The sequence below is a fragment of the Equus asinus genome, chromosome 20 (genome assembly GCF_041296235.1).
Source record: "Equus asinus isolate D_3611 breed Donkey chromosome 20, EquAss-T2T_v2, whole genome shotgun sequence".
NCBI classification, from domain to species: domain Eukaryota; kingdom Metazoa; phylum Chordata; class Mammalia; order Perissodactyla; family Equidae; genus Equus; species Equus asinus.
Window position 1 is genome coordinate 59140641 of NC_091809.1, and position 25371 is coordinate 59166011.

General features: G+C 34.7%; 1 protein-coding gene across 3 annotated transcripts in view; it reads right to left on the minus strand.

The window, feature by feature from the left end:
• The window catches only part of DYNC2H1 (dynein cytoplasmic 2 heavy chain 1), a 289645-nt gene that overhangs the window by 22983 nt on the left and 241291 nt on the right, over positions 1-25371 (minus strand). For all 3 annotated transcript variants that reach the window (XM_070490370.1, XM_070490369.1, XM_070490368.1), the window contains 2 exons: positions 7895-8004; positions 4893-4974 (listed from right to left, as the gene is read on the minus strand). In XM_070490370.1, the coding sequence (XP_070346471.1) occupies positions 4893-4974; positions 7895-8004 (192 nt within the window). The remainder of the gene's footprint in view (positions 1-4892; positions 4975-7894; positions 8005-25371) is intronic.

Sequence of the window (25371 nt, forward strand, 5' to 3'; positions counted from 1 at the left end):
TACCTGGAAACAAATGAAAATGATAGCATGCCATACCAACTCATATGGGATACAGCAAAAGCTGTATTAAGAGGAAAATTCATCGCAATACAGGCACATCTTAACAAACAAGAAAAATCCCAAATAAGCAACCTTAAAGCACACCCAACTGAACTAGAGAAAAAAGAACAAATGAAGCCCAAAGTCAGCAGAAGGAGAGAAATAATAAAAATCAGAGCAGAAATAAATACTATTGAAATGAAAAAGGCAGTAGAAAGGATCAATGAGACAAAGAGCTGGTTTTTTGAGAAGATAAATAAAATTGACAAACCACTAGCCAGACTTACAAAGAAAAAAAGGGAGAAAGCTCAAATAAACAAAATCAGAAATGAGCGAGGAGAAATAACAACAGACTCTGCAGAAATACAACAGATTATAAGAGAACACTACAAAAAACTATATGCCAACAGAATGGATAACCTAGAGGAAATGGATAAATTCCTGGACTCCTACAATCTCCCAAAGCTCACTCAAGAAGAGGCAGACAATTTGAACAGATCAATCACAAGCAAAGAGATTGAAACAGCAATCAAAAACATCCCAAAGAATAAAACCCCAGGACCAGATGGCTTTCCTGGGGAATTCTACCAAACTTTCAGAGAGGATTTAATACCTATCCTTTTCAAGCTATTCCAAAAAATTAGGGAAGATGGAACACTTCCTGACACATTCTATGAGGCCAACATCACGCTGATACCAAAACCTGACAAGGACACCACGAAAAAAGAGAACTACAGGCCAATATCACTGATGAACATAGATGCAAAAATTCTAAACAAAATTTTGGCAACCAGAATTCAGCAATTCATCAAAAGAATCATACATCAGGATCAGGTGGGATTCATACCAGGGACACAGGGATGGTTCAACATCCGCAAATCAATCAACGTGATACACCACATCAACAAACTGAGGAATAAAAACCACATGATCATCTCAATAGATGCAGAGAAGGCATTTGACAAGATCCAACAGCCATTTATGATAAAAACTCTGAACAAAATGGGCATAGAAGGAAACTACCTCAACATAATAAAGGCCATATATGACAAACCCATAGCCAACATCATACTCAATGGGCAAAAACTGAACCCCATCCCCCTGAAAACAGGAACGAGACAAGGATGCCCTCTATCACCACTCTTATTTAACATAGTACTGGAGGTCCTGGCCAGAGCAATCAGGCAAGAAAAAGGAATAAAAGGAATCCAAATAGGGAGGGAAGAAGTGAAACTCTCGCTGTTTGCAGACGACATGATCTTATATATAGAAAACCCCAAAGAATCCATTGGAAAACTGTTAGAAGTAATCAACAACTACAGCAAAGTTGCAGGGTATAAAATCAATTTGCATAAATCAGTAGCATTTCTATACTCCAGTAATGAACCAACAGAAAAAGAACTCAAGAATACAATACCATTCACAATTGCAACAAAAAGAACAAAATACCTTGGGGTAAATTTAACTAAGGAAGTGAAGGACCTATATAATGAAAATTACAAGGCCTTTCTGAGAGAATTGGATGACGACATAAGGAGATGGAAAGACATTCCATGTACATGGATTGGAAGATTAAACATAGTTAAAATGTCCATTCTACCTAAAGCAATCTACAGATTCAACAACATCCCAATCAGAATCCCAATGACATTCTTTACAGAATTAGAAGAAAGAATCCTAAAATTCATATGGGGCAACAAAAGATCCCAAATTGCTAAAGCAATCCTGAGAAAAATTTTAGAACAAAACGGGAGGCATCACAATCCCTGACTTCAAAACATACTACAAAGCTACAGTAATCAAAACAGCATGGTACTGGTACAAAAACAGGTACACAGATCAATGGAACAAAATTGAAAGCCCAGAAATAAAACCACACATCTATGGACAGCTTATCTTTGACAAAGGAGCTGAGGGCATACAGTGGAGCAAAGAAAGTCTTTTCAACAAATGGTGCTGGGAAAACTGGAAAGCCACATGTAAAAGAATGAAAATTGACCATTCTTTTTCACCATTTACCAAAATAAACTCAAAATGGATTAAAGATCTAAAGGTGAGACCTGAAACCATAAGGCTTCTGGAAGAAAACGTAGGCAGTACACTCTTTGACATCAGTATTAAAAGAATCTTTTCGGACACCATGCCTTCTCAGAGAAGGGAAACAATAGAAAGAATGAACAAATGGGACTTCATCAGATTAAAGAGCTTCTTCAAGGCAAATGAAAACAGTATTGAAACAAAAAAACAACCCACTAACTGGGAAAAAATATTTGCAAGTCATATATCTGACAAAGGCTTAATATCCTTAATATATAAGGAACTCTCGCAACTCAACCACAAAACATCAAACAACCCAATCAAAAAATGGGCTGGAGACATGAACAGACATTTCTCCAAAGAAGATATACTGATGGCCAATAGGCACATGAAAAGATGCTCACCATCGCTGATCATCAGGGAAATGCAAATCAAAACTACACTAAGATATCACCTTACACCCGTTAGAATGACACAAATATCTAAAACTAATAGCAACAAATGTTGGAGAGGTTGCAGAGAAAGAGGAACCCTCATACACTGCTGGTGGGAATGCAAACTGGTGCAGCCACTATGGAAAACAGTATGGAGATTCCTCAAAAAACTAAAAATAGAACTACCATACGATCCAGCCATCCCACTACTGGGTATTTATCCAAAGAGCCTGAAGTCAGCAATCCCAAAAGTCCTGTGCACCCCAATGTTTATTGCAGCACTGTTTACAATAGCCAAGACGTGGAAGCAACCTAAGTGCCCATCAACAGACGAATGGATAAAGAAGATGTGGTACATATATACAATGGAATACTACTCAGCTGCAAAACAGAACAAAATCATTCCATTTGCAATAACATGGATGGACCTTGAGAGAATTATGTTAAGTGAAATAAGCCAGCGAGAGAAAGATAATCTGTGTATGACTCCACTCATATGAGGAATTTAAAACTATGGACCAAGAACAGTTTAGTGGATACCAGGGGAAAGGTGGGGTGGGGGGTGGGCACAAAGGGTGAAGTGGTGCACCTACAACATGACTGACAAACATTAATGTACAATTGAAATTTCACAAGATTGTAACCTATCAATAACTCAATAAAAAAAAAAAAGCCACACGGCTCTTTTTTGGAGAATTAAGATTAAAAGCTTGTTTCACTAACTGTCAGCTTTTTTTCCCCATCTACAAAATATAACATATAAGCTTGGGATTTTCACATTGTAGATGATTTTATTCCCATTTTGTAAGAACAGGTAACACAGTTTTGAAATACTGACACACCCTGACACAGAATAAAACTTATTTCCCTTGCTTTTTATAACCCTATGTCTGAATAATGATACTACATAGCTGCCAGAGACCATACAACCAAGTGAAGTGTTCGGTTCCTGGGTTACACGTCACATGTTCCCTCCCTCTCCTTAACAACTGGACAACAGTGTATGACCACCAGTAAGAGCTAAGGTAGTTCTCCGTATGGGCTAGGGGCTAACGTTAAAACAAAATGCCAAGGAATGAAAGAGAACCTTCCTAATCCTTCAGCTTCAAGGGAGAATTTTGTAACAACCTATAGAGCTCAAAGAGAAAAATCCAGGTTATTTTCAATGATCAAATTTATGACACTACAACATTATAGCTGATACTAATAACACCTACTACAGTGCCTCTCCTATTTTAGGCCCTCAACACAATGATTCAACAAAGGTTTAATTGAGTGCTTATTATGTATCAGCTATTGTTTGAGGTATTTGAAACACTACAAAACTGGAGAAAAAATGACTACTCTCATGGGACTTATATTCCAGTGGAGTAAGATAGACAACAAATAATAAACATAATAAATAAATTACATATTAGGTTAGAAAGTAGCAGTGATATGAAAAGCAAATTGTTGAACTGGGAACTAGAGCCATATAAAAAGAACTTCTGAAAAGCTAGTTGCCTACGGTTTGGTAAGTTAGAGAACTATAGTCTTACATTTAATTTATTTAACAAGTTGAATTATATGTGATATATTGGACTAGAGACTGAGGATCTGAAGATGGATAAGACAGATTTTTTTCTTCAGCAACATTGTTGTCTCAGAAAACAGACCAATATGGATGTATAGAGATCATCCTACTACAACATGCAATGTGTTTATTAGCATTGGAAAAAATGTTAAGAGGGCAATTTTATGCGTGGAAACGAGAAAGAAGAAATAGTAGAAAATGCTACTGATGTGGAAGAAGGTTAGAGTTTTAGGGGCAAGGATTTCCGTTATAGCCTTTTAATTAGTTTGTCATTATCATTTGAATGATTATCTATTATTATAAAGTAAAGGATTTTTCACAGGAAAGCTAAATAGGAAAATTTATACTGCAAAAGATGGCTTGATCTTTTCTGACATAAATGGCTTGATTTTAACAGTGAAGTAACGTACGCACAAACTGTAAACTCCCTGAGGACAAGATTTGGTCTATTTTTTATATACTACATTTCATCCATACTTTATTGTATAGTAAATATTTATTGAATTGAATTTTAGAATAGCCAACTTAATGGAACTTCAAGATTTGTATCACTTTTTACCAAAAGTTACATTTTCAAATAGGTTGTATCCCTAAGATTCTTCCTTGCATTAGAAGAGGCTGTATTTTGTACACGTTGTTGCATACTAAATCTTAACTTTGATTTTTCACACAGGTAATACAATCTACCGCTGCTGATTTTACACTATCAAGATAGGTGACTTTGAGATTGGAGTTTCAGAATCTTTTTATTACAGTTGGTAATAATATAATTTTTTGACTCAGAAAAACATCTAAAATTAGTCTAATACCTTAATTTGCAGCTTTGCTTCTTGCAGTCGACCTTTCCATGAAGCTACAAATTTAAGGCTATCCACAGAACAGCCCATTGCCCTGTAAAAAGTAAAGCATCAAATGTCAGAAAGAAACAATTGTCAGAATTAGAATATGAAATGTAATAGAAGATAGATACATTCCTATTTATTTAAAATTGAAATATTTACAACGTGTAAGTAATCAGATCTCTTAAGCTACGCACAATACCATAGACTTCACACTAAGTTTTTAAAGTTAACTGATTATGTCAGTCTCCTCTTCAAGGTTGTGTAACTTCCTTGAGGATAGAGCCTTTGTTTTCTATTTTTACATCCTCCATTTTGACCATCATCCTCAAATGCAGGCACATGATGGGTGTTCAAGAAATGTTTATTAACTGTACTGAAATATTGATATTTATAACATGATTCTGAGGCATTACAAATTGAAATCTCCCCAAACTAAACAATTAAATTTTGTCTGGTATATACATACGTATATTTTTTAATTTTATTGAAGTCATAACAGTTTATAACATTGTGAAATTTCAGTTGTACATTATTGTTTGTCAGTCACCATATATATGTGTCCCTTTACCCCTTATGCCAACCCTGCAACCCACTTGCACTCTGGTAAGCAGTAATCTGTTCTCTTTGTCCATGTGTTAGTTTATCTTCCACATAGGAGTGAAATCATATGGTGTTTGTCTTTCTCTGGCTTATTTCACTTAACATGATACCCTCAAGGTTCATTCATGTTGTTGCAAATGGAACAATTTTGTCTTTTTTATGGCTGAGCAGTATTCCATTGTATATACGTACCCACATCTTCTTTACCCATTCATCAGTTAATGGGCACTTGCGTTGCTTCCACATTGTGGCTATTGTGAATAACAATGCAATAAACAAAGGGGTGCAAAGTCTCTTTGGATTGTTGATTTCAAGTTCTTTGGATAAATACCCAGTAGTGGGATAGCTGAGTTCTATGGTATTTCTATTTTTAATTTTTTGAGAAATCTCCACACTGTTTTCCATAATGGTGGCATCAGTTTGCATTCCCACCAGTAGTGTATGAGGGTTCCCTTTCTCCACATCCTCTCTAACATTTGTTATTTCTTGTCGTGGTGATTACAGTCATTCTAAAGGGTGTACAGTGATATCCCAGTGTAGATTTGATTTGCATTTCCCTGATTATTAGTGATGCTGAACATCTTTTCATGTGCCTACTGACCATCTGTATGTCTTCTTTGGAAAAATTTCTATTCGGATCCTCCGCCCATTTTTTCATCAGGTTGTTTGGTTTTTGCTGTTGAGTTGTGTGAGTTCTTTATATATTTCAGAGATTAAACCCTGGCTGGATATGTGATTTGCAAATATTTTCTCTTGGTTGGTGGGTTGTCTTTTCATTTTATTCATGGTTTCCTTTGCCTTGCAGAAGCTCTTTAGTCTGATGGAGTCCCTTTTATTTTTTCCTTTGTTTCTCTTGCCCAAGGAGACACGGTATTTGAAAACATCCTTCTAAGACTGATGTCAAAGAGGGTACTGCCTATATTTTCTTCTAGGAATTTTATGGTTTCAGGTCTTACCTTCAAGTATTTGATCCATTTTAAGTCAATTTCTGTGTATGGCGAAAGATAACAGTCTACTTTCATTCTCTTGAATGTGGCTGTCCAGTTTTCCCAACATCATTTATTGAAGAGACTTCCTTTTCTCCATTGTATGTCCTTGGCTCCTTTGTCAAAGATTAGCAGTCCATAGATGTGTGGTTATATTTCTGGGCTTTCAATTCTGTTTCATTGATCTGTGTGTCTGTTTTTACACCAGTACTATATTGTTTTGATTATTATAGCTTTACAGTATATGGCTGGGAGGCAATTTTGAGAGCAAAGGTGTCCCTGTGGAGAGCCGACCCTCCCCACTCTCTTCTCAGAGCCATGCACAGTTCTATGCCTAGATTGCTGCCAGGGAGGAGAGGAGAGTCCCTTATCTCCTTCCACTTCCTCCCGGGGCTCCAGCACCTCTATGTTCAGATATATGGCTGCGTGGGTCTCTCAGACATCTATTGTGTTGTGTGAATGTCCTCTGTTGGTTTCTGAAGGTCCTTTTCATTGTATCTTAGCAGGGAGAGTCTTAAGAAAGAGTTCACTCTGCCACGATGCTGATGTCACTCTCCTCTGGAATCCATCTTCACACACGAAGCAGAGACGCTGGAAACCTCTGAATCTTCTGTGAGCTTTTTAATCCTCCCTCTCTCCTCCCTGCCCATTCTTCAGAGTCATTAAATTTCACATTTAAATCAAAAATCTAATCATCTCCTTTCACTGCTCAGAAACCATCAATGGCCCAACTGCTTACAGGGTCATGCCTGACCTCCGGTGGTGGGAGATGAGGCCCTTCCAGTATATTTTTGGTAGTGTCTCTTTTATTACATTCTAACGTTAAAAATTATAGACTATGTATGATACGATAATCCAAATTTGTTATAAAAAAGAGCTTGATCTTAACCATCAAATATTGTTCCCAACCAAGAAGCCTAGTCAGCACTGTCTAACAGAATTTTCTGTGAAGATAAAAATGCTTGCATGCAGTCCAAAATGGTAGCCACCAGGCACATCTGGCTTTTGAGCACTTCAAATGTAGCTAGTATGATGGAGAAATTACATTTTAAATTTTATTTAACTTTAACTCATTTAAATTTAAATAGTTCCATTTAACTTCTGCCTACTATATTGGACACAACAGATCTAGATAAATAAGTGACCAAAGTTTTAAATTTTATCTTTTTTCAATTCTTATAAAAAACACATCATAATTAAAAGCAACACTTTTTAAGCTAAAAGCTAATTGACATTAAAAGTCAAGTATTATAAAATAATACAACTATCTGTAATCAACAGTGAATTTACTTCTTGACAATCAAGGGAATGTGATCAGAAGTAAATACAGCTAAGTATAATTACCTTCACAGACAAATAAGTAAAGTGTTGCATTTTATTTACCTTGCAGTTTCCTGGCGAAGAGCGTTGAGAAATGTGTCTGGGTGGAAGAGTTCTGACAGGTCAAGTGTATCAGAGAGAAGAGCTTGTTTTTCAGCTCTCTCTACCCAGTTCTACAGGGAGGAAAAACATATAAACACACTTTTAAAAACCTTGTAAACTTGAAAGATAAAGAAATATATTAAAGAATTATTATGCAGAAGTCATTTTCAATGAGAAAGTTAAGCAGTTTCCAAATTCTTGAAATGGTGTCTAGAAAAAAAAAAGATCTCCAATGTACACTGTAAGATCTGTTATAGTTTTTTGACATAATATATCCATCCATCAGAAAAAAGCTTCCTTGCACAACCTTTTGTTGGTAAAAATCTACTCAAAATAAATGTCTAAAATACAAAAATTAACCTAATATATAATATTTCAGTTTGGGCTAGCACTTCTCCTGGTGAGACTCACCTCTCAGGGTGTGCTCAGGAGACTGGACTGAATGTCTGGGTCTAACGGCAGAGTTCCCAGGGTCCCCAAGTCCTGACAACACAAACTGAACTAGAGTTCCAGATCCAGATTTGACAGTAAACTTGCCACCTTACTGAATCAAGTACTATAGGGGAAGGTAATGTCCAGGAATAAAAAATTTCTTGTTAAAATTTCTTTTTAAATAATCTTTTCTACTTATCTGCTATTTTGTAAATCAACTTATACTCCATTTGGAGAAATACACATCATCATAACATATGTTTGATGAGTAGAATAAAGAATGGCCATGTGGAACAAATGACAAAAACTACATAGTCTTGTGCAAGACTTACTATACGCCTTCCCTGTATTAACCAATTTTGTGCTTACTACAACCCTGAAAGTTAGTATTAATATCCCCATTTTACAATGAGAAAATGGAGGCATGGTGAGCTTAAGGGTCCTGCCCAAGGTCAAAGAGTAACTGTTTTGAGCCAGGTAATAAACTCAGGAAGCCTTTGGTGATTTGTTTCTCTGTAGTATTTCCTGCAGGTGCTAATGTGCCTTAAGAGATAAACAACTTACTGATGCATTCTGAATCAGTCTATTTCAGTTGGTGCACAGAGATGATATCACAGTAATGTCAGCTATTAAAAACTTGCAGAATTCTCATTCACTCAGTAATTCATTTGCATGATTTATAGACAGTCTAGGAAAAAATTGTGTTTATTTATTACTGTGTAGAAAGGCTGTGTCTCATGTACTGTAACACCATGTTAACCACCCTAGCATTTACATCTGTCAGATGGGTCTACAATACAAGAAATTAAAATCTCCAAAGCTAGTGTGTTTGTATTAACATCTTAATGCATTTGACTAGCATTCCTACTCTGTAGCAAAAATGTTCCTATGTCCTTCCTAACAACTGATAATATGTTGATTTCAAAAGCAGAAAAGACCTACTTTAAAAAGAGATCTCTCTAACAAAGTATAATTATTTCTCCTTGGGTGTTATCCTTTATAACAATAACATTTCATAAAGTATCTACTTCAATTAAATAACTTAAAATTATGCATAGCAAATATTGTTTACTCCCTATCAAATACTTTTATTATATTTTTGCCTTCTATTTTCATTACCTAAACATAGTCAACAAGTATGCTTGCATGACCCTTTTTTATTGCAGAGAATTACTATTCCTGTTATTTTAAAACAACTATTTTTTACTCTATAAATATTTCAAGTTATACTATTTCATTGATTCCTTAAAATTAATTTTGAATTCAAAAACTCCAAGAGTTGTTGCCAGAAATGGATGTGCATATGTTTAAATTAATTAAAAATTAGTATGTAGCTGATAGCCAGATTTTTACTTTATTAAAGTTTGAATTAATTAGTCAAGGAGGAAAAGCTTCTTTAAGAAAAATATTTTTCTTAGTCCATAAGAAAAAAATAACTTGTTAGTCTATTAAGCTTAAAGATAGACTACAGCAAAGTATATTCGGTAAAGTTTAAAGACCAAATATTCTTTTAATGTGTATGAAGTGTTTGAACAGCAAACTTTATAGTGAAGAACAAACAAGCACTTTTTTTTTTTTTGAGGAAGATTAGCCCTGAGCTAACTGCTGCCAATCCCCCTCTTTTCGTTGAAGAAGACTGGCCCTGAGCTAACATCCATGCCCATCTTCCTCTACTTTATATGTTGGACGCCTACCACAGCATGGCTTGCCAAGCGGTGCCATGTCCGCACCCTGGATCTGAACCGGTGAACCCCAGGCTGCCGAAATGGAACGTGAGCACTTAACCGCTGCACCACCAGGCTGGCCCCCATTTTTTATTTTAAAAAAATACATTTAATCCTGCATGTGGATGTTTACAGCAGCTTTATTCATAATTTCCAAAGCAACCAAGACATTCTTAAGCGGGTGAGTGGATAATTAACTGTGGAATATCCAGAACAAAGACATGGAGGAGACTTAAACGCATATTACGAAGTCAAAGAAGCTAATCTGAAAAGGCTGCATGCTGTATGATTCCAACAATATACCTGGAAAAGGAAAATCCATGGAGACAATAAAAAGATCAGTGGTTGCCAGGGGTCGGAGAGGAGAGAGAGATGAAGAGGAAGAGCACAGAGGATTTTCAGGGCAGTGAAAATACTCTGTATGATATTGTAATGATGGATATATGTCATTATACATTTGTCTAAACTCATAGAATATAAAACATCAAGAGTGAACCCTAAGGTCAACTATAGACATTGGGTGATTATAATGCATCAATGTAGATCCTTCCTCACTAAAAAATGTACTATTCTGGTGAGTGATGTTGATAACAGGGGAGGCTACACATGTGTTGTGGCAGGCAATATACGGGAAATCTCTGTAGCTTCCTCTCAATTTTGTCGTAAACTTAAAACTGCTCTTTAAAAAAAGTATTTAAGAAAACCCTACATTTATACTAATTTATATGAATGTAAATAAAGACTTAAATAGCATGATTTTTTTTTTTTTTTTGAGGACGATTAGCCCTGAGCTAACATCTGCCAATCCTCCTCTTTTGATTGAGGAAGACTGGCCCTGAGATAACATCCATGCCCATCTTCCTCTACTTTATATGTGGGATGCCTGCCACAGCATGGCTTGTCAAGCAGTGCCATGTCTGCACCCAGGATCAGAACGGGCGAACCCTGGGCCACTGAAGTGGAACTTGCGAACTCAACCACTGCGCCACTGGGCAGGCCCCAAGCATGATCTTTAATAAGCAGGAATATGTATATATGGATAGGGCTTTCAGTGAAGGAGTAGGCATATTAGCTGGCAAATGTTTTCAGTAAATGTTTCTTCTCTACTCCACTCCTGGTTACGGGCCATGCTCTTTTTAAAGGATTAGGTTTTAGACTGAACATAAGACCTATGTATGCCTCTCCTATGACTATATAGCTATAATTCTCTAAATGATATATAATAAATGTAATTATGGAGATAAGCAAATAAACAGCTAACAGAATTGAACAACTTAAAGGGTTGGGCAATTTCTTGAATATTATACATACACCATCCACAGAATCATATTCAGTAAAACTTCTTAACTGGAATGAACTATAGAGATCATTGAGGATAGTTCCCCTTACTATAACATAATCGAATGATTTTTCCCAGGTAATTTAGGACAGTTTTAAAATATTGCAATATTTTATTTAAGAATGCTAGCAGAATGTATGAATTCAAGTGGCAGTCATTTACACACTCAGAAGCACTTACTGAAAGCAAGGAGCTTATCATCTAATTAGGGGAGATGAAACATGCATAAGTAACTGTGATGGAAGGTGTTAAGTGGGAAACCATATAAAAAAAATGAATAATGTCTCCTGAGAGTTCTACTTGTATAAGGACCAATAAACATAGAATTTTGAAGGAAAAGGTTGTTCCTTCAAGAATTTTATATCTAGTTCACCTACCATTCATTTATGAATACAACTGAGTGTCATTTTTATTTAGGCCAGAGTTCAGAAAATAAATACACCATACTTCTGTATCTTTTTTCTTTTAAACATTAGTAAAAAATGTTCTCCAGCTGTCTTATATATAGACAAAACTAAGATTTTCAAGGGTGTAGAAGTCAGAGGCTAAAGCTGTTAGGTGATAAACAATGAAATCAGTTAAATATAGAATTAAATCTAAATGATTATTGTAACAAAATTAAATGCATATAATAAGCAATCTTTTGAAAAACCCAAAGGGCCTAAAAGCATAAAAACAAATAATTTAATCAAATGATTAGAGTAAATCCAATTGTATCAGTTATACCCCACAGCAAAAAACATTTCCTCTCAAGTGTTCATACACATTTACAAAGAAGCTGAGCCTCAATCTCTGATGATAATGAAGCAAAAAATGTAAGAATTTAATATATTATAAAGGTGGCAACAGAGATCACCAGGGAAGGGAAGAAATATTCAATAAACGGTACTGGGGGAAAATAGTTTACTGTTTGGAAAAAAAGTTCAATCTTTAGTTCACATTCTGGCCTAAAATTATGCTACTTAGCATTCAAAACACAATGTTATTTCATGGATTAATGGGGGACAAAAAGAAAATCACTTTAAGAGGAGAAAAAAAAGATTATGTATCTGATTACAGATTGGTAGACATTTTTTAAATAGAAAAAAGGAAAAGAAATATGTTAGATTATAAAAAATTTTGTAGATGCAAAAATACCATAAACAAAAGTAAAAGCCATTAATAGTAAATTTGGAAAAATATTTTCTACAAATATGAAAATGGGTTAATAATGTCAACACAATGGTAGGTTGTTTACATGCTTATTGAAACACGAAAGATAGGATCATCCTTAATAGTTATGTAAATTTAAAAACTAAGATACGTTTTTAGCTCATCAGAATAGCAAAGTGAGAAACGATAATGCTCCAGTGTTGCTAAGTGTGTAACATGGACAAAATTTTGGTAGCAGTGTATACTGGTACAATACTTCTATAAAGCAATTTGATGAAACGCATGAAAGCTTTAATTCCTTTTCTTGAAATGTAAATTAAGGAAATAATCAAGAGACTATCACACATGGTTTGCTCATTTAAAATTATTTATAATTTTAAGAAATTAGAAGTATAATAATAATAGAAATTATAAAATAATATATTATAGAATAACAGAAATTAGCAAATAATAGAAATAAACCAATTAAATTATGGTATATCAATACAATAAAAAATTACATAGCAATAAAACTGATATTTGAAGAATATTTAATGATATTGGAAAATGTTCATGAGCTAATATATTTATCAGAATGTAAAAATGTACACAATGTTTACACATAATTACAGAATGTAATTATGTAAAAACATTACTTGAATACATAGAAAAATATTGATGAAGGCATATCATAATATATCATTTCAGCTGAGTTTGGCCTTCAGTGTATTAATTACTATTTTCATTCATGTGAATTAGCAATTATTTAGTATAAAATGAAACGCGTTAATAAACTGATGCCATTTTATTTTGTTTTAATGCACTGTCTTCCTTAGAAAAAGTGCTTAAGGCAAATAAGTAATTCAGGCATCTGTCTTCTCAATGTACCATATTTTTATTCCTTCATCTTTTCTTCAAAATTACTTAGTATATATTTAGAGGCTTGAGTATCTGAGAATAAATTCATCCAGAACTAAAATTTAATTTATCCAGAATAAAAACAAGTACCTCCACTCATTATTTCGACTGGAGTAAACAAAACATTAAAAGTTACTAGCATGTTAATAATGCTGGGTATAACAAATTTCTCAATTCATTGGATGAATAGATGGTAATAAACTGCAGCTCATCAGCAAGGTAGATTACCAGGAATTGTATTGGAATTAAAACCTAAGAATTAATAATTAAAAACCAGTATGCTATTTCTTCCCAGAGTTTGTTGTACTAACTTCAAGAAACAGTGAGTACACTATTAAATATATGCCATTCCTGGAGTCTCATTTTTTCCTAGACTCAAACCTGGGCGTAGGTTTTCATTATTCAAATCTTGTGCACTAGGTTTAGGAGTTAGATTCCACAAGCATGGGAGAGAAAACAAATTCAGTGATCTCTTCCAAGTTCAGTCTTTTGAGTCTCAATCTCAAGTCATCTTTCAGTAGACTTTTGAGATTGACATGTAAAATCGGAGTTCAAGAGAAGACTGAGTTGGATCAGTTTCCTGCAGCTCTAAGCATTTTGACTATGTACGTGATCCTTAAAAAAATAATTTCTTGCCTCACATGCTACATTAATAAGGTTAACTTGCCAACCAAAATTGTAGTTAAGATTTTATCCATTAATGTTCTGCTAACCATTTGAATTGACTTCAATTCTTCACAGTATCTCCCAACTTTAACGTGCTGTGGTTTGATTTTTTTTAGCTAAATTCATTATTTTCTTTTTGATATCTTTGACTCATGAATTATTTAAAAGTAGGTATTTAACTTCCAACTGTTGAAGATTTCCTACAAATCTTCCTGTTATTTGTTTCTAACTTAATTCTATTGTGGTCAGAGGGCATACTTCGTGTGGCTTAAATCCTTTTACATGATTCAAGACTACTTTATGGATCCACCTTGGTAAGATTCTGTGTGTACTTGAAAAGAAGGTGTTCTGCAGTAGTTGGATGTAATGGTCTATAAATATCAATTAGTTAATAATGTTGTTCAAGTCTTCTATATCTTAACTGATTTTCTACTTATTCTGTCAATTATTGAAAGAGGTGTTTTGAAATCTCCAACTTTAATCATGGATTTATCTATTTCTCCTCAAAGTTCTATCAGTTTTTGTTTCATTATTTTGAAACTCTGTTATTAGATGTGTCAAAGTTTAGTTTTATGTTCTTTTAATGACTTGATCACTTTATCATTGTAAAATAACCTTCATTAGTCCTTGCTACATTCTTTGCTTTGAAACCTGTATTGCCTGATATTAATATAGCTACAAAAGCTTTCTTTTGACTAGTTTTATCATGGTATATCTTATTGCCACATTTTGTTTAAAACCTATTTGTGTCTATATTTAAAGTGCAATGCCCTGATGCCAGATAGCCTTCACAGCTGAATTTTGTTTTATCCAATTTGACAATTTTCGCCTTTTAGTTGGTAACTTTGAAACTATATATCAATTTGTAAAAATAATACTTAATGATTTATTTTAATATCACTCAGTGAAAAAAATAAGCTTATAAATTGCCATATCTTGTAAAGGAAAATTTTAGGGTTTAGGCTGAACAAAACAGAATTCAAAGAGTAAAATTACTGCTTTAATAATGATAATGATCACACTAGTAAATAAAATTACATAACATAATAATAACATGATAATAACATAATTATCACATGTATCTCACTGACGGTAGAAGCAAAGGTCCTTACAATAGCACACGAGTATTCATTCTAATCCTTGACTTCTCTGACCACCTTTTCCTTGTCTACTTTCCTTCAGTTACACTGGCCTCCCTTTCTCAAAAACTCTTCTGTCTCAGGGTATCGCTGTTGCCTCTGCCTGAAACTCTCCTCTAGCAAGTATCTATTTGCAGGGCAATTCCCTCACCTTTCAAATACCACCATATCAAAGATGTCTTCCCTAATTCTGCCACTTTAATGCAACTAATTTTTTATATATTATATCTTATTTCTAGAGCTCTATATCCTATTACTAGGAATTGAGAATAAAAAGGAGACTCTATGGTTAAGTTAAGTCACAGCTCTATGTTTTCATGGAATTGGTTAAAATTTTCTCAAAGTAAGGACTTCATTGTGTTGCTTCTCTGAGGGTTTTTCTTTTTTTTTCAAAGATTGGCACCTGGGCTAACAACCGTTGCCAATCTTTTTTTTTTTTTTTATCTCCCCAACCCGCCCCGTACACAGTTGTATATCTTAGTTGCACGTCCTTCTAGCTGTGGGATGTGGGACGCCGCCTCAACATGGCCTGACGAGCAGTGCCATGTCGGCCCCCAGGATCCGAACCCTGGGTCGCCGCAGCGGAGCACGCGAACTTAACCACTCGGCCACGGAGCCGGCCCCATGGGTTTTTCAAAGTAAATAGTCTAAGAAACCTAAATTTTCACTTCCCCTTTTCGTGTTTCTAGGCAATTTATCTCAACCAAACAACTTTGGAAGAGAGAGATAAGTGCTGGCTTTTGAGAGGGGCTTCAACGTTATATGTTTATAAAGAAATTCTGATGTTCTTAGCCATTCTCATCTCCATCACATCTAGAGATATGCTGAAAGTTGCCTAGGCCATAAGAAATCTCTTTGCACTACCCTCTCCCATTGTGGATCCAGTTCCTTTGCAAAATGGATAAGATTTCTTAATCATTTTCATTTACCTTCGTAAGGCACAGAAATCATACTTGGCAATGAGACCTTGTTTTATGATAATTTACCCTTTTATTCACTCTAAATTTCCTATGAAGATGCTAACCGTTTTGTAGAACATGAATGCCAGCATTAGCAGTAGATCTGGAGCCAGAGGGAAATGAGATATTTTCCTGTAAGATATCTTTTTAGAAACACTATTAACAGGATTTTTCTCCACATACTAATTTATGAACAGAATTTGAAACTGCTAATTGGTATTGTGGAGAAACATATATACAACATGAACACACTCATATTCATTCCAGTGGAAAGCACTCTAGATAATATAGTAAGTTCCCCCTTTTGCTTACTATTTCTTTAAAGTTAATATCCTAATTTTTCTATACAAGGTTAATGTTTTCTTCCTGTTTTTTTTTTTTTTTTGAGGCAGATCAGCCCTGAGCTAACATCTGCTGCCAATCCTCCACTTTTTTTTTTTTTGCTGAGGAAGACTGGCCCTGAGCTAACATTTGTGCCCATCTTCCTCTACTTTATATGTGGGATTCCTACCACAGCATGGCTTGCCAAGCGGTGCTATGTCCGCACCTGGGATCCGAACCAGCAAACCTTGGGCCGCCGAAGTGGAACGTGCGTACCTAACCACTGTGCCACTGGGCTGGCCTCATTTTCTTCCTGTTTTAACCCATGGCACAGTGAGCACAGAACCTGCCTCCATGGAGGGGTGAGGAGGGGAAGATTTCTGAAGGATTTTCAAACTCTGTAATTGACTTCTTACTTGTTAGGCGTTCTTTATAACTTTGTCTCTGGTATCTTAAAAGACTAAAGTGTATTCCTTCAACATTTATCAGGTAATTACAAATAATATAAAAAACAAAAACAAAAAGTTCCTAGTACTTTGGGTCACACCTTACTGTTTATTTTCTGGATTGTCAAAAATATCTGGCAAAGATATTTGTCAAAATTGTCCAAAAACCAAAAACACCCCAAATCTTGAATTAATAAAACGGAGAAGGAACAAACCAAAAAAATCTTCCCCAAATTAACGAGATATACAAAAGAAACAAAACATTAGTAATAAACTTAGGTGTTTATGAGATTGAAAGCATGTTACACACTTCTCATTGCTTATAAAAACTTAGCTACAATAAACCTTTTAAGAAGAACAAGTCTGGCCATGTGGTTTGGTAATGAATACAGATTCAGGGACAAACTAAGTTCTCTTATGGATTTGGTAAGAGCATGGTGGACACCCAGAAGGCTTACTTCTACAAATTAAAGTCAGCTGGTCTAATTTTTAAAATCTGAACCACTTTCTAATTGGGTTCTGTTAGTGGTCCCTCACATTGTATAGCTGCCTTAAAAAAAAAGCCTCAAGCTGTACAAAGAGTCTCAGGGAAACTTTAGCCTCTAGAGCTGTCTTGAATGAAAGGATTTTTTAAAAAGAATTATTTTATTGAGGTCATATTGGTTTATAACACTATGTAATTTCAGGTGTACATTATTACATATCAGTTTCTGAATAGACTGCATTGCGCTCATCACCAATAGTCTAGTTTTTATCTGTCACCATACATATGTGTCCCTTTACCCCTTTTGCCCACCCCTCCACCTGTTTCCCTTCTGGTAACCACTAATCTGTTCTCTTTGTCCACATGTTTGTTTATCTTCCACATATGAGTGAAATCATATGATGTTTTTCTTTCTCTGTCTAGCTTATTTTGCTTAACATAATTCCCTCAAGCTTCATCCATGCTGTTGCAATGGGATGATTCAGTCTTTTTTTATGGCTGAGTAATTGAACGAGAAGATTTTTGTTAGTTTGTATAACTTTATTAACTTAATAGACATGGTCTTATCTAGTTGGAAAGAGAATATACTTTATCTTACTCTTGAAAAAGGAAATCTTTACTCTTCCTCTACCTTTAACATATCCATCTATTAGAATACTGGACAGTCTAGCTAAACATATGGTATTTTTTGTAATTTGAAAAAACAATAACCATAAATCTGGGTTTCTAGGCTAAATGTTTGACACAAGGAAGTGTTATTTTTCAACAGAATCTTGTGATTTTCTTTTACCAATTTGTGGATAAAATTTCAGAGAATAAAATTTGATTACCCATGTTTTTCACTGACTGTTTCCCCTGACTTTTCCAAAGACAGGAATGAGTTAAGTTGAATGAGTCAAACCTGCACATGCAGAGTTCACATAGAAGCTGAACTACTGTGAGAAACAAGATTATCAGAAATGGCCTTTTAGATAGTACTTAATTTTTAGTGTGGCAAACCAGGGATTTAAATAGTCCACCCGATTTATAGGTCTCTTCCTAATGATCAATTATAGTTTATAAGCATGATTAGTTCAAATTCCTATTTAAGGCCAATCCTTCCACATATACACAGTGATCTATTTCTTCTTGTCTTCCCAAGAATTTTACTCCTAAAATGATTTCCTTCTGTCTGGCACCATTAACTTTTCCATCTTTATTTGATACAGATGTGGTGAAATATCCCCCTATTAAAACCAAACCAAACTACAACAAAAAACACTCCCTTGATCCTTCTCCCCATCAGCTATCATCCTATTTATCTGTGCCACTTCATAAAAAATCTCTCTGAAAAAACTGTCTAATCTCACTTACAGTATTTGACACAGTTGATAACTTTGATCTTTTTAAAACATTTTCTTCTCTTGGATTCTTGATTACCACAATCTCTCAGTCTTTCTTCTGTCTTCCTAACTAACTCTTCTTGGGCTCCATTATTGACTCCTTTTCCTTTCCTGGACTTTTCAATACTGGGGTGTACCAGGGCCCACTATTTGGTCAATCCTATGGTTGTAAAGACCATCTTTACATGCTGATGACTCCCAATTTCATCTGTTCTACTTCAACCAGTCTCCTGTCACTTACTTCTCTGACATTTCCACCATGATGGCAAAAAGGTAGCTAAACTTAACATGCTTGAATCAGAACTCTTAACTTATAAGACCATTTCCAACTTCCCTAAGAAATCTGCTCGATCACCAGTATCCTTCAACTGTCAATGAAAAGTTCAACTAATTGTTCAGGCCAAAACCTTGAAATCATTTTTTCACATCTTTCTCCCATGTTCCACAGCCAAATCCACAGGTCTAATATAGAAATCCTACTACTTCTTCACCTCCACTGCCCTAATCCTTAACACCATCATAACTTCATCAGATTATTGCAATAACCTCTTAACTAGTTAGCCTGCTTCAATTCTTCCTTCCTATAGTCTATTTTTCACACACCAACAGAATAATCTTTCAATCCCCTGCTGTCAGTCATCCACTGACTTTTCATGCATTGAAACTAAATTTAAAGTCTCTTACCAAAGCTTGCATGGACCTATATGTCACGGTTCCTGGCAACCCATTAATCCTCATTTCCAGGAGCATTGCTCCTTTTACACATGCTCCAGCCACCCTGGCTTCCTTTTCATTCCTTACTCAAGCAGAGCACATTCCTGTGTCAAAGATTTTGCATTTGCTGGTCCCTCTGCCTAGATTTGTTTTTCCCTCAGATATGTTCATGGTTTGCTTTTCTTACTTCATTCAAGTCTCTGTTTAAATATCACCTCCTGAGAGGTCTTACTGACCACTCATCCCAAAGTGTCACCCTTTCTAATCCATTCACTTTCCAGCAACTTTAATCTACATCAGTTTGTTTATGGAATCCTGATATTTATTAGAAATAAAGTTCAGTTCAGCTTCAATATTTGGCCAAGATCTATTATTTGCCTTCACCTTTATGTAGGTCCAATAAATAGATGCCTACTTTAAAATTCTTCTGACATTCCAGAAATGAACAATAGCAATATTTGTATAAGCACAGATGTTACTACCCTATCTAATAAGTGTGACAATGTTACTAATGTCAACAAGGCATGACATTCACATTTATTTTAAATGTTAGATTATTTACTATCATACACACATAAGTATTTTATTTGCCACTTGGAGTGAAAATAATCCCTTATGTGCTCTAAAGGTTGAAATTCTCTTAAACTATAAACATGTATTTGCCATTGCAAGACTAAAATTTAAAAAATGATTGTGAAAACTTTAGTTTTATGTAACAAAAATTAAGAACTCTAGAGTTCAATAAATAAACATAGTGATAATAAAATATCTTTAGGAGAGAATGCAATAGCATTAAGGAATAATGTTGGAAGCATTTTAGTCAAGAAACATTAATAAAAATTTAACTAATATAAAGTAGGATACACATATTTGGCTATGTTGAAATCCAGATCTCCCTAAAATTGTCTGATATATTTGCATTTGCAACATTAAATAAGATTACTTTTAAGAATAAAATTTAATTGTAGGGTTATTTAGTTCTATTTAACCATAGGTCTTTCAAGGAGAAGTCCCAATTAGGAATACTCACTAACTTGTGAGGATGAAATAACAATGATACCTACAAAATAACCTCTAATATATAATATTTTTATATATAACCTCTAATACATAATAACCTCTAATATCATTTACAAAAATATCCAATATATTTCATCTTCCAGACACAAAAATAAAAAAAGTAAAAAAAGAAATTTAGATACATCAAACATTTATTTTCTCACAAAATTTCAAAAAAATAGATATTAAGAAGAATACTTATTTAGGAACAATTTTTTGTTGAGGTTTTGAATCCATGGAGGTTAAAAAAATGCTTGACAAATCACTGCTAGAGATTACCAATCATTTTCAGGACAGGAAGTACAAGGAGTTTTGAGATTTGTTTAATCTGTGAATCTTACATTAAAGGTTCTTCCTAGAAAATGTACTGAAATATATTTTCCTAAGCTATTTCTACTATATACAAACAAGTTAATATTACTGGTAGTATCATTAAATACTTTACTTCAATATTATGTGCAATAGACAATTAGATAACATATACTTCCCAAAGTGCTTTTAAAGTGTAACAACGTGTAAATTAACATGAAACACTATCACTGCTTTCCTTTCTTGAGAAGTGCTTTCCAGTTACAAACAGCTAACTACAAAGTGAACTTGACAGAAGATACATTCTAGAATGGAAAATCAGGACCCAATTATCATCAAAAATGGAACAAATGTGGTAAAAGCTATGACTGATTTAGGAATCAAAAGTACACATGCTTTGTTCACAACCTTCCATTGTGCTTCTGGAAATGATGACAATATTTGACAGGACAGACATACTGACTAAAGCAGAAAAACCTGTCAACCACTTTTATTGTTGTTCTTTAGCCAAAGATAAACCTACATGACTTTAAGACATTTTGCTATTGTCTTGTCATATACTAAGAAACTATGTTTAAACAAGATGTAATAGAAGCCTTTAAATGGTAAAAATGGCTGCATGAACCAAGGAAAGCCTTGAAACACTATTTTGAAAATAGGGGCACCAACAGCAGATATTATTAACAACTGGTTATTTGCAGGGAAAGTAGTTTGTTTGCTAGAACCTGCTGATTCTTCAAGAAACCAAACTTGTCGTAAGAGTTTAAGTATTCTCTGCATGTTTTCTGCTGTAAAGATCCTCTTATTATGTTACTCCAGGAAGCTGCTGAAATTAGTATGCATATGATGAAAACTGAGATGCAGATAAAAATTCAGGGAAAATTTTGTTATCTTGAAAGCCAATTATGTTGCTATATTGTCACATTTCTGAACCCAGATTTATCTTCTGCAAGCAGTACAAATAGCATGGTTTACAGAATTGCTTCTATAAAACTGCAGATCATCATGGACTATGACTACTGTTTAGCATTCTAAATGTGCAGGATAGTTGACCATAGGCAGAATTTATCAGCTGCCAGTGTTGAGAAATTACTGTCCTTGTACAAAATCTGACTCTAAAAAGTCAGTAATACTACTGCTATCGTAATAGCTATACATTACTGAATAAAATCTGAAACATATACCCTAAGTTCATTCTATGATGGTGACAATCTAGTTGAAAGTTTGGCTGTATATTAATCTTAAAACTCAGGATTTTGCCAAGATGCACTTTTCTGTATAATTCTAATATGAACATATTTATTTGTTTATCATCTATCTCTTTCACTAAATGTAGAGATTCCTGTTGGCAGGAATTTCATGTTTTCCTCACTACTGTGTATTTTCAGCACTTAGAACAGTGGGTGGCACACAATAAAAGTTCAATAAATACTCACTAAATGAACAAATAAATTAATGAATACATATGAATAAAAAACATCCATAAGGTAGCTCTTCTAGCTGAACGTAGTATATAAAAATAGAGGTGCTGGAGGTTTTAAACCACATACAGACTACTTTTTCAATTTTGTTTATGTAAGTCTACGAATAATTTTATTGAGTACATACTATGTGTAAAACACTGTAAGAGTTACTAAAGGAATTAAGGACCGTAAGAGTTACTAAATGGGAAACTAGAGAAAATAAAGAGTTAGGAAGATAGTTTCCTTTTTCACGCAAAGTACTGTTGAACCTTCTAAAATAGAGTAAGACACCTCAGAAAATGAATGAAAAATAAACAATGCAATTTTAATATGATTACTTTTAAAGTATGGGATATTATGAGAAAATAAAACAAGTCTTCAAATATTAGATTGTGGAGTAAGAATATAAAGTTAAACTATAATGTTTATTGGGTAGACTTAGATAGAAGCTAAAATCTCAGAAACAAATCATGGATACTACAGAATACATCTCAGGAAGCTAAAGCCTGATGACTGGGAAACATGAAAGAGATTGAGGTCAGTTTGCTTAAGAACGACCCTAAGGTTGACTGACTCATTCACTTATTCAACAGATATTTATTGAAAAGTCTATTTGTGTGAGCCATTGTTTTAGATGCTTGGATAGAGCAGTAAACAGACAAAAATCTCATCCTTATGAAGCTTCCATTTTAGTGGAATACATAGAAAATAAATAAATAAAACAAATAAGTAAAATGTATAGAATATTAGGTGGAGATATAGGCTATGGGCAAAAATAAAGAAGGGAAAGAAGATAAAAAGCATCAAGGAAGGGAGAGGGGTGCAATCTGAAATAGGATGGTCAAAGAAAGCCTCTGGGGAGGAGATGATGTTGGAGTAAAGACCTGAAGAAGATAAAGAAACCTCCCTAAAGATATCTGAGGAGAGCATTCCAGGTAGAGGAAACAGCAAGAATAAAGAGGGAGTGTGCCAGGTTGTTCACTGAAAAGCAAGGAGACCAGTATGGCCGGAACAGAGTAAATGAGGGAGCAAAAAGTAGGAGAGGAAATCACGGAGGTAATGGGCCTGATCTTAACTTGTAGGTTGTTTTAAGGATTTCGTTACTCTTGATGGGATGAGAAGTCATGGGGATATTTCCAAGACAGGAATAATATAATCTGACTTACGCTTTAACCAGAAGATTTAGACTGCTGGGTTGAGAACCAACTAGAAAGGGGACAAGGGTGGAAGCAGGACTAGCTAGGTGGCAGCTGCATTAATAATGACTTCAGTCAAGGTTGTAGCAGTGAAAGTGGTGAGAGGTGTCTCTGAATATGTTTTGAACACAGAAGCAAGATAATTTTTCTGGTAGAATGCAGACTATGAGAGGAGAGGAGTTAACAAGGGTTCCAAGACTGGGCTTATGCCACAAGAAGATGGAGCTGGCATTTACTTTTATGGGAATGATTTTGGGTAGCACAAGTTTTTTGGTAAACGGCAGAAGTTCAATTTTGAATATGTTAAGTTTGAGATGTTTATTAAAAACATGAGTAAAAATACTGAGTATGCACGAGAGTTAGGAGAGAGGACTGGGCTAGAGCTTAAATCTGAGGATCATCAAAGTTTAGATGAGTTTCAAAGTTGTGAGATCACTAGGGGCGGAGTACAGATAGGAAAGGTCAGAAGGCTGTGCTCTAGGGAATCCAACATTAGAGATTAAGGAGAAGAAAGGCCAGCAAAGCGGACAGATAAGAAGAAAACAGAAGAGTGTGGTGAACTGGAGGCCAACTTATAAAAAGATTTCAAGGGGGAGGATGTGACCATTTTTAAAAAATGCTGCTAATGGATTATGATATGAGCAAAAACTCTGGCAGGTTATTATAGAAATGGTACTTTGTTGTGAGTTCTCTCATTTACCACATAATTTTCATTAACTACTTAACTATTCTTGAATTTGGGGTTTTATTTTTCCTATCTTTAAAAATGGAAAAAACATTTACCTCATATGTTATTTTACTAGATTCTACGTAAAACACATATATGCCTGGCATCCAATATGTGCTCAGTTCTTATAAATGTTCATTTTCTCTTTCTATCCTTCACTGGATCATTTAAAAAGTTTAAACATATGTTTGAAGTGGTACACTGAAAGAAAAGAAAATGATCTAAAGTTCAAATTAGGTAACAAGTACATTTTACTGCTAGGGAAGTGAGAAGAGCTATTTATATGAACCCAAATAGGGCATAATGAGACATTTCTGGATCTAGAAATGCCATTGTAATTCCTTAAAGATAGTAAGGGTGAAAGTACAAGAAGGAAGAGCTAGGGGCTCACCGATTTTTTTCACTGAAGAACCAGTCTTCCTGAGGTGGGCAATAGAAGTAAAAGCAATGTAAAAAGCTAAAGAAGCAATCTTAGTGGCTAAGCTAACAGGAAACATCTTAATAGACGTGCTAGAAACTGTGTGCCTGAATATTAATTTGAACAAAAGACAGGAAGCAGCATCTAAAAAGAGTGTCAGGAAAACACAAGAGTGAGAGGAAAAATCTGCTTCCTAGCATTGCAGGGTGGGAGCTGTGGGAAGGAGTAACATAACGTTAGCAACTGCTGGTAGAAGGAGTACTCAGGCAGTCTAGTACCTAGTGCTCAACTTAGGCCTAATTCAGACAATTCAGGCTATTGCAGGAGGACAATATTGGGGACCGTGGGGACAGGAGACAGCCCTAAGCAGAGGTACCACAACCTAGAATCACTATTTACTCCTATAGTACTTGCTTTATTGTTTTGATTGTTGTTGCTTATTTAGTTGTCTTTCTTTCCTGATAACTCTAAGGAAAGTTTATATGTCATGCTGAATGATATTTATTAATAATAACAAGAACAATAACTAATTCTCTTCATTGCTCAGATTTCCCCAGACTTCAAGGTCCCTAAGAGCTGATATAAACAACAAAATTTCACCATAAAAAGAA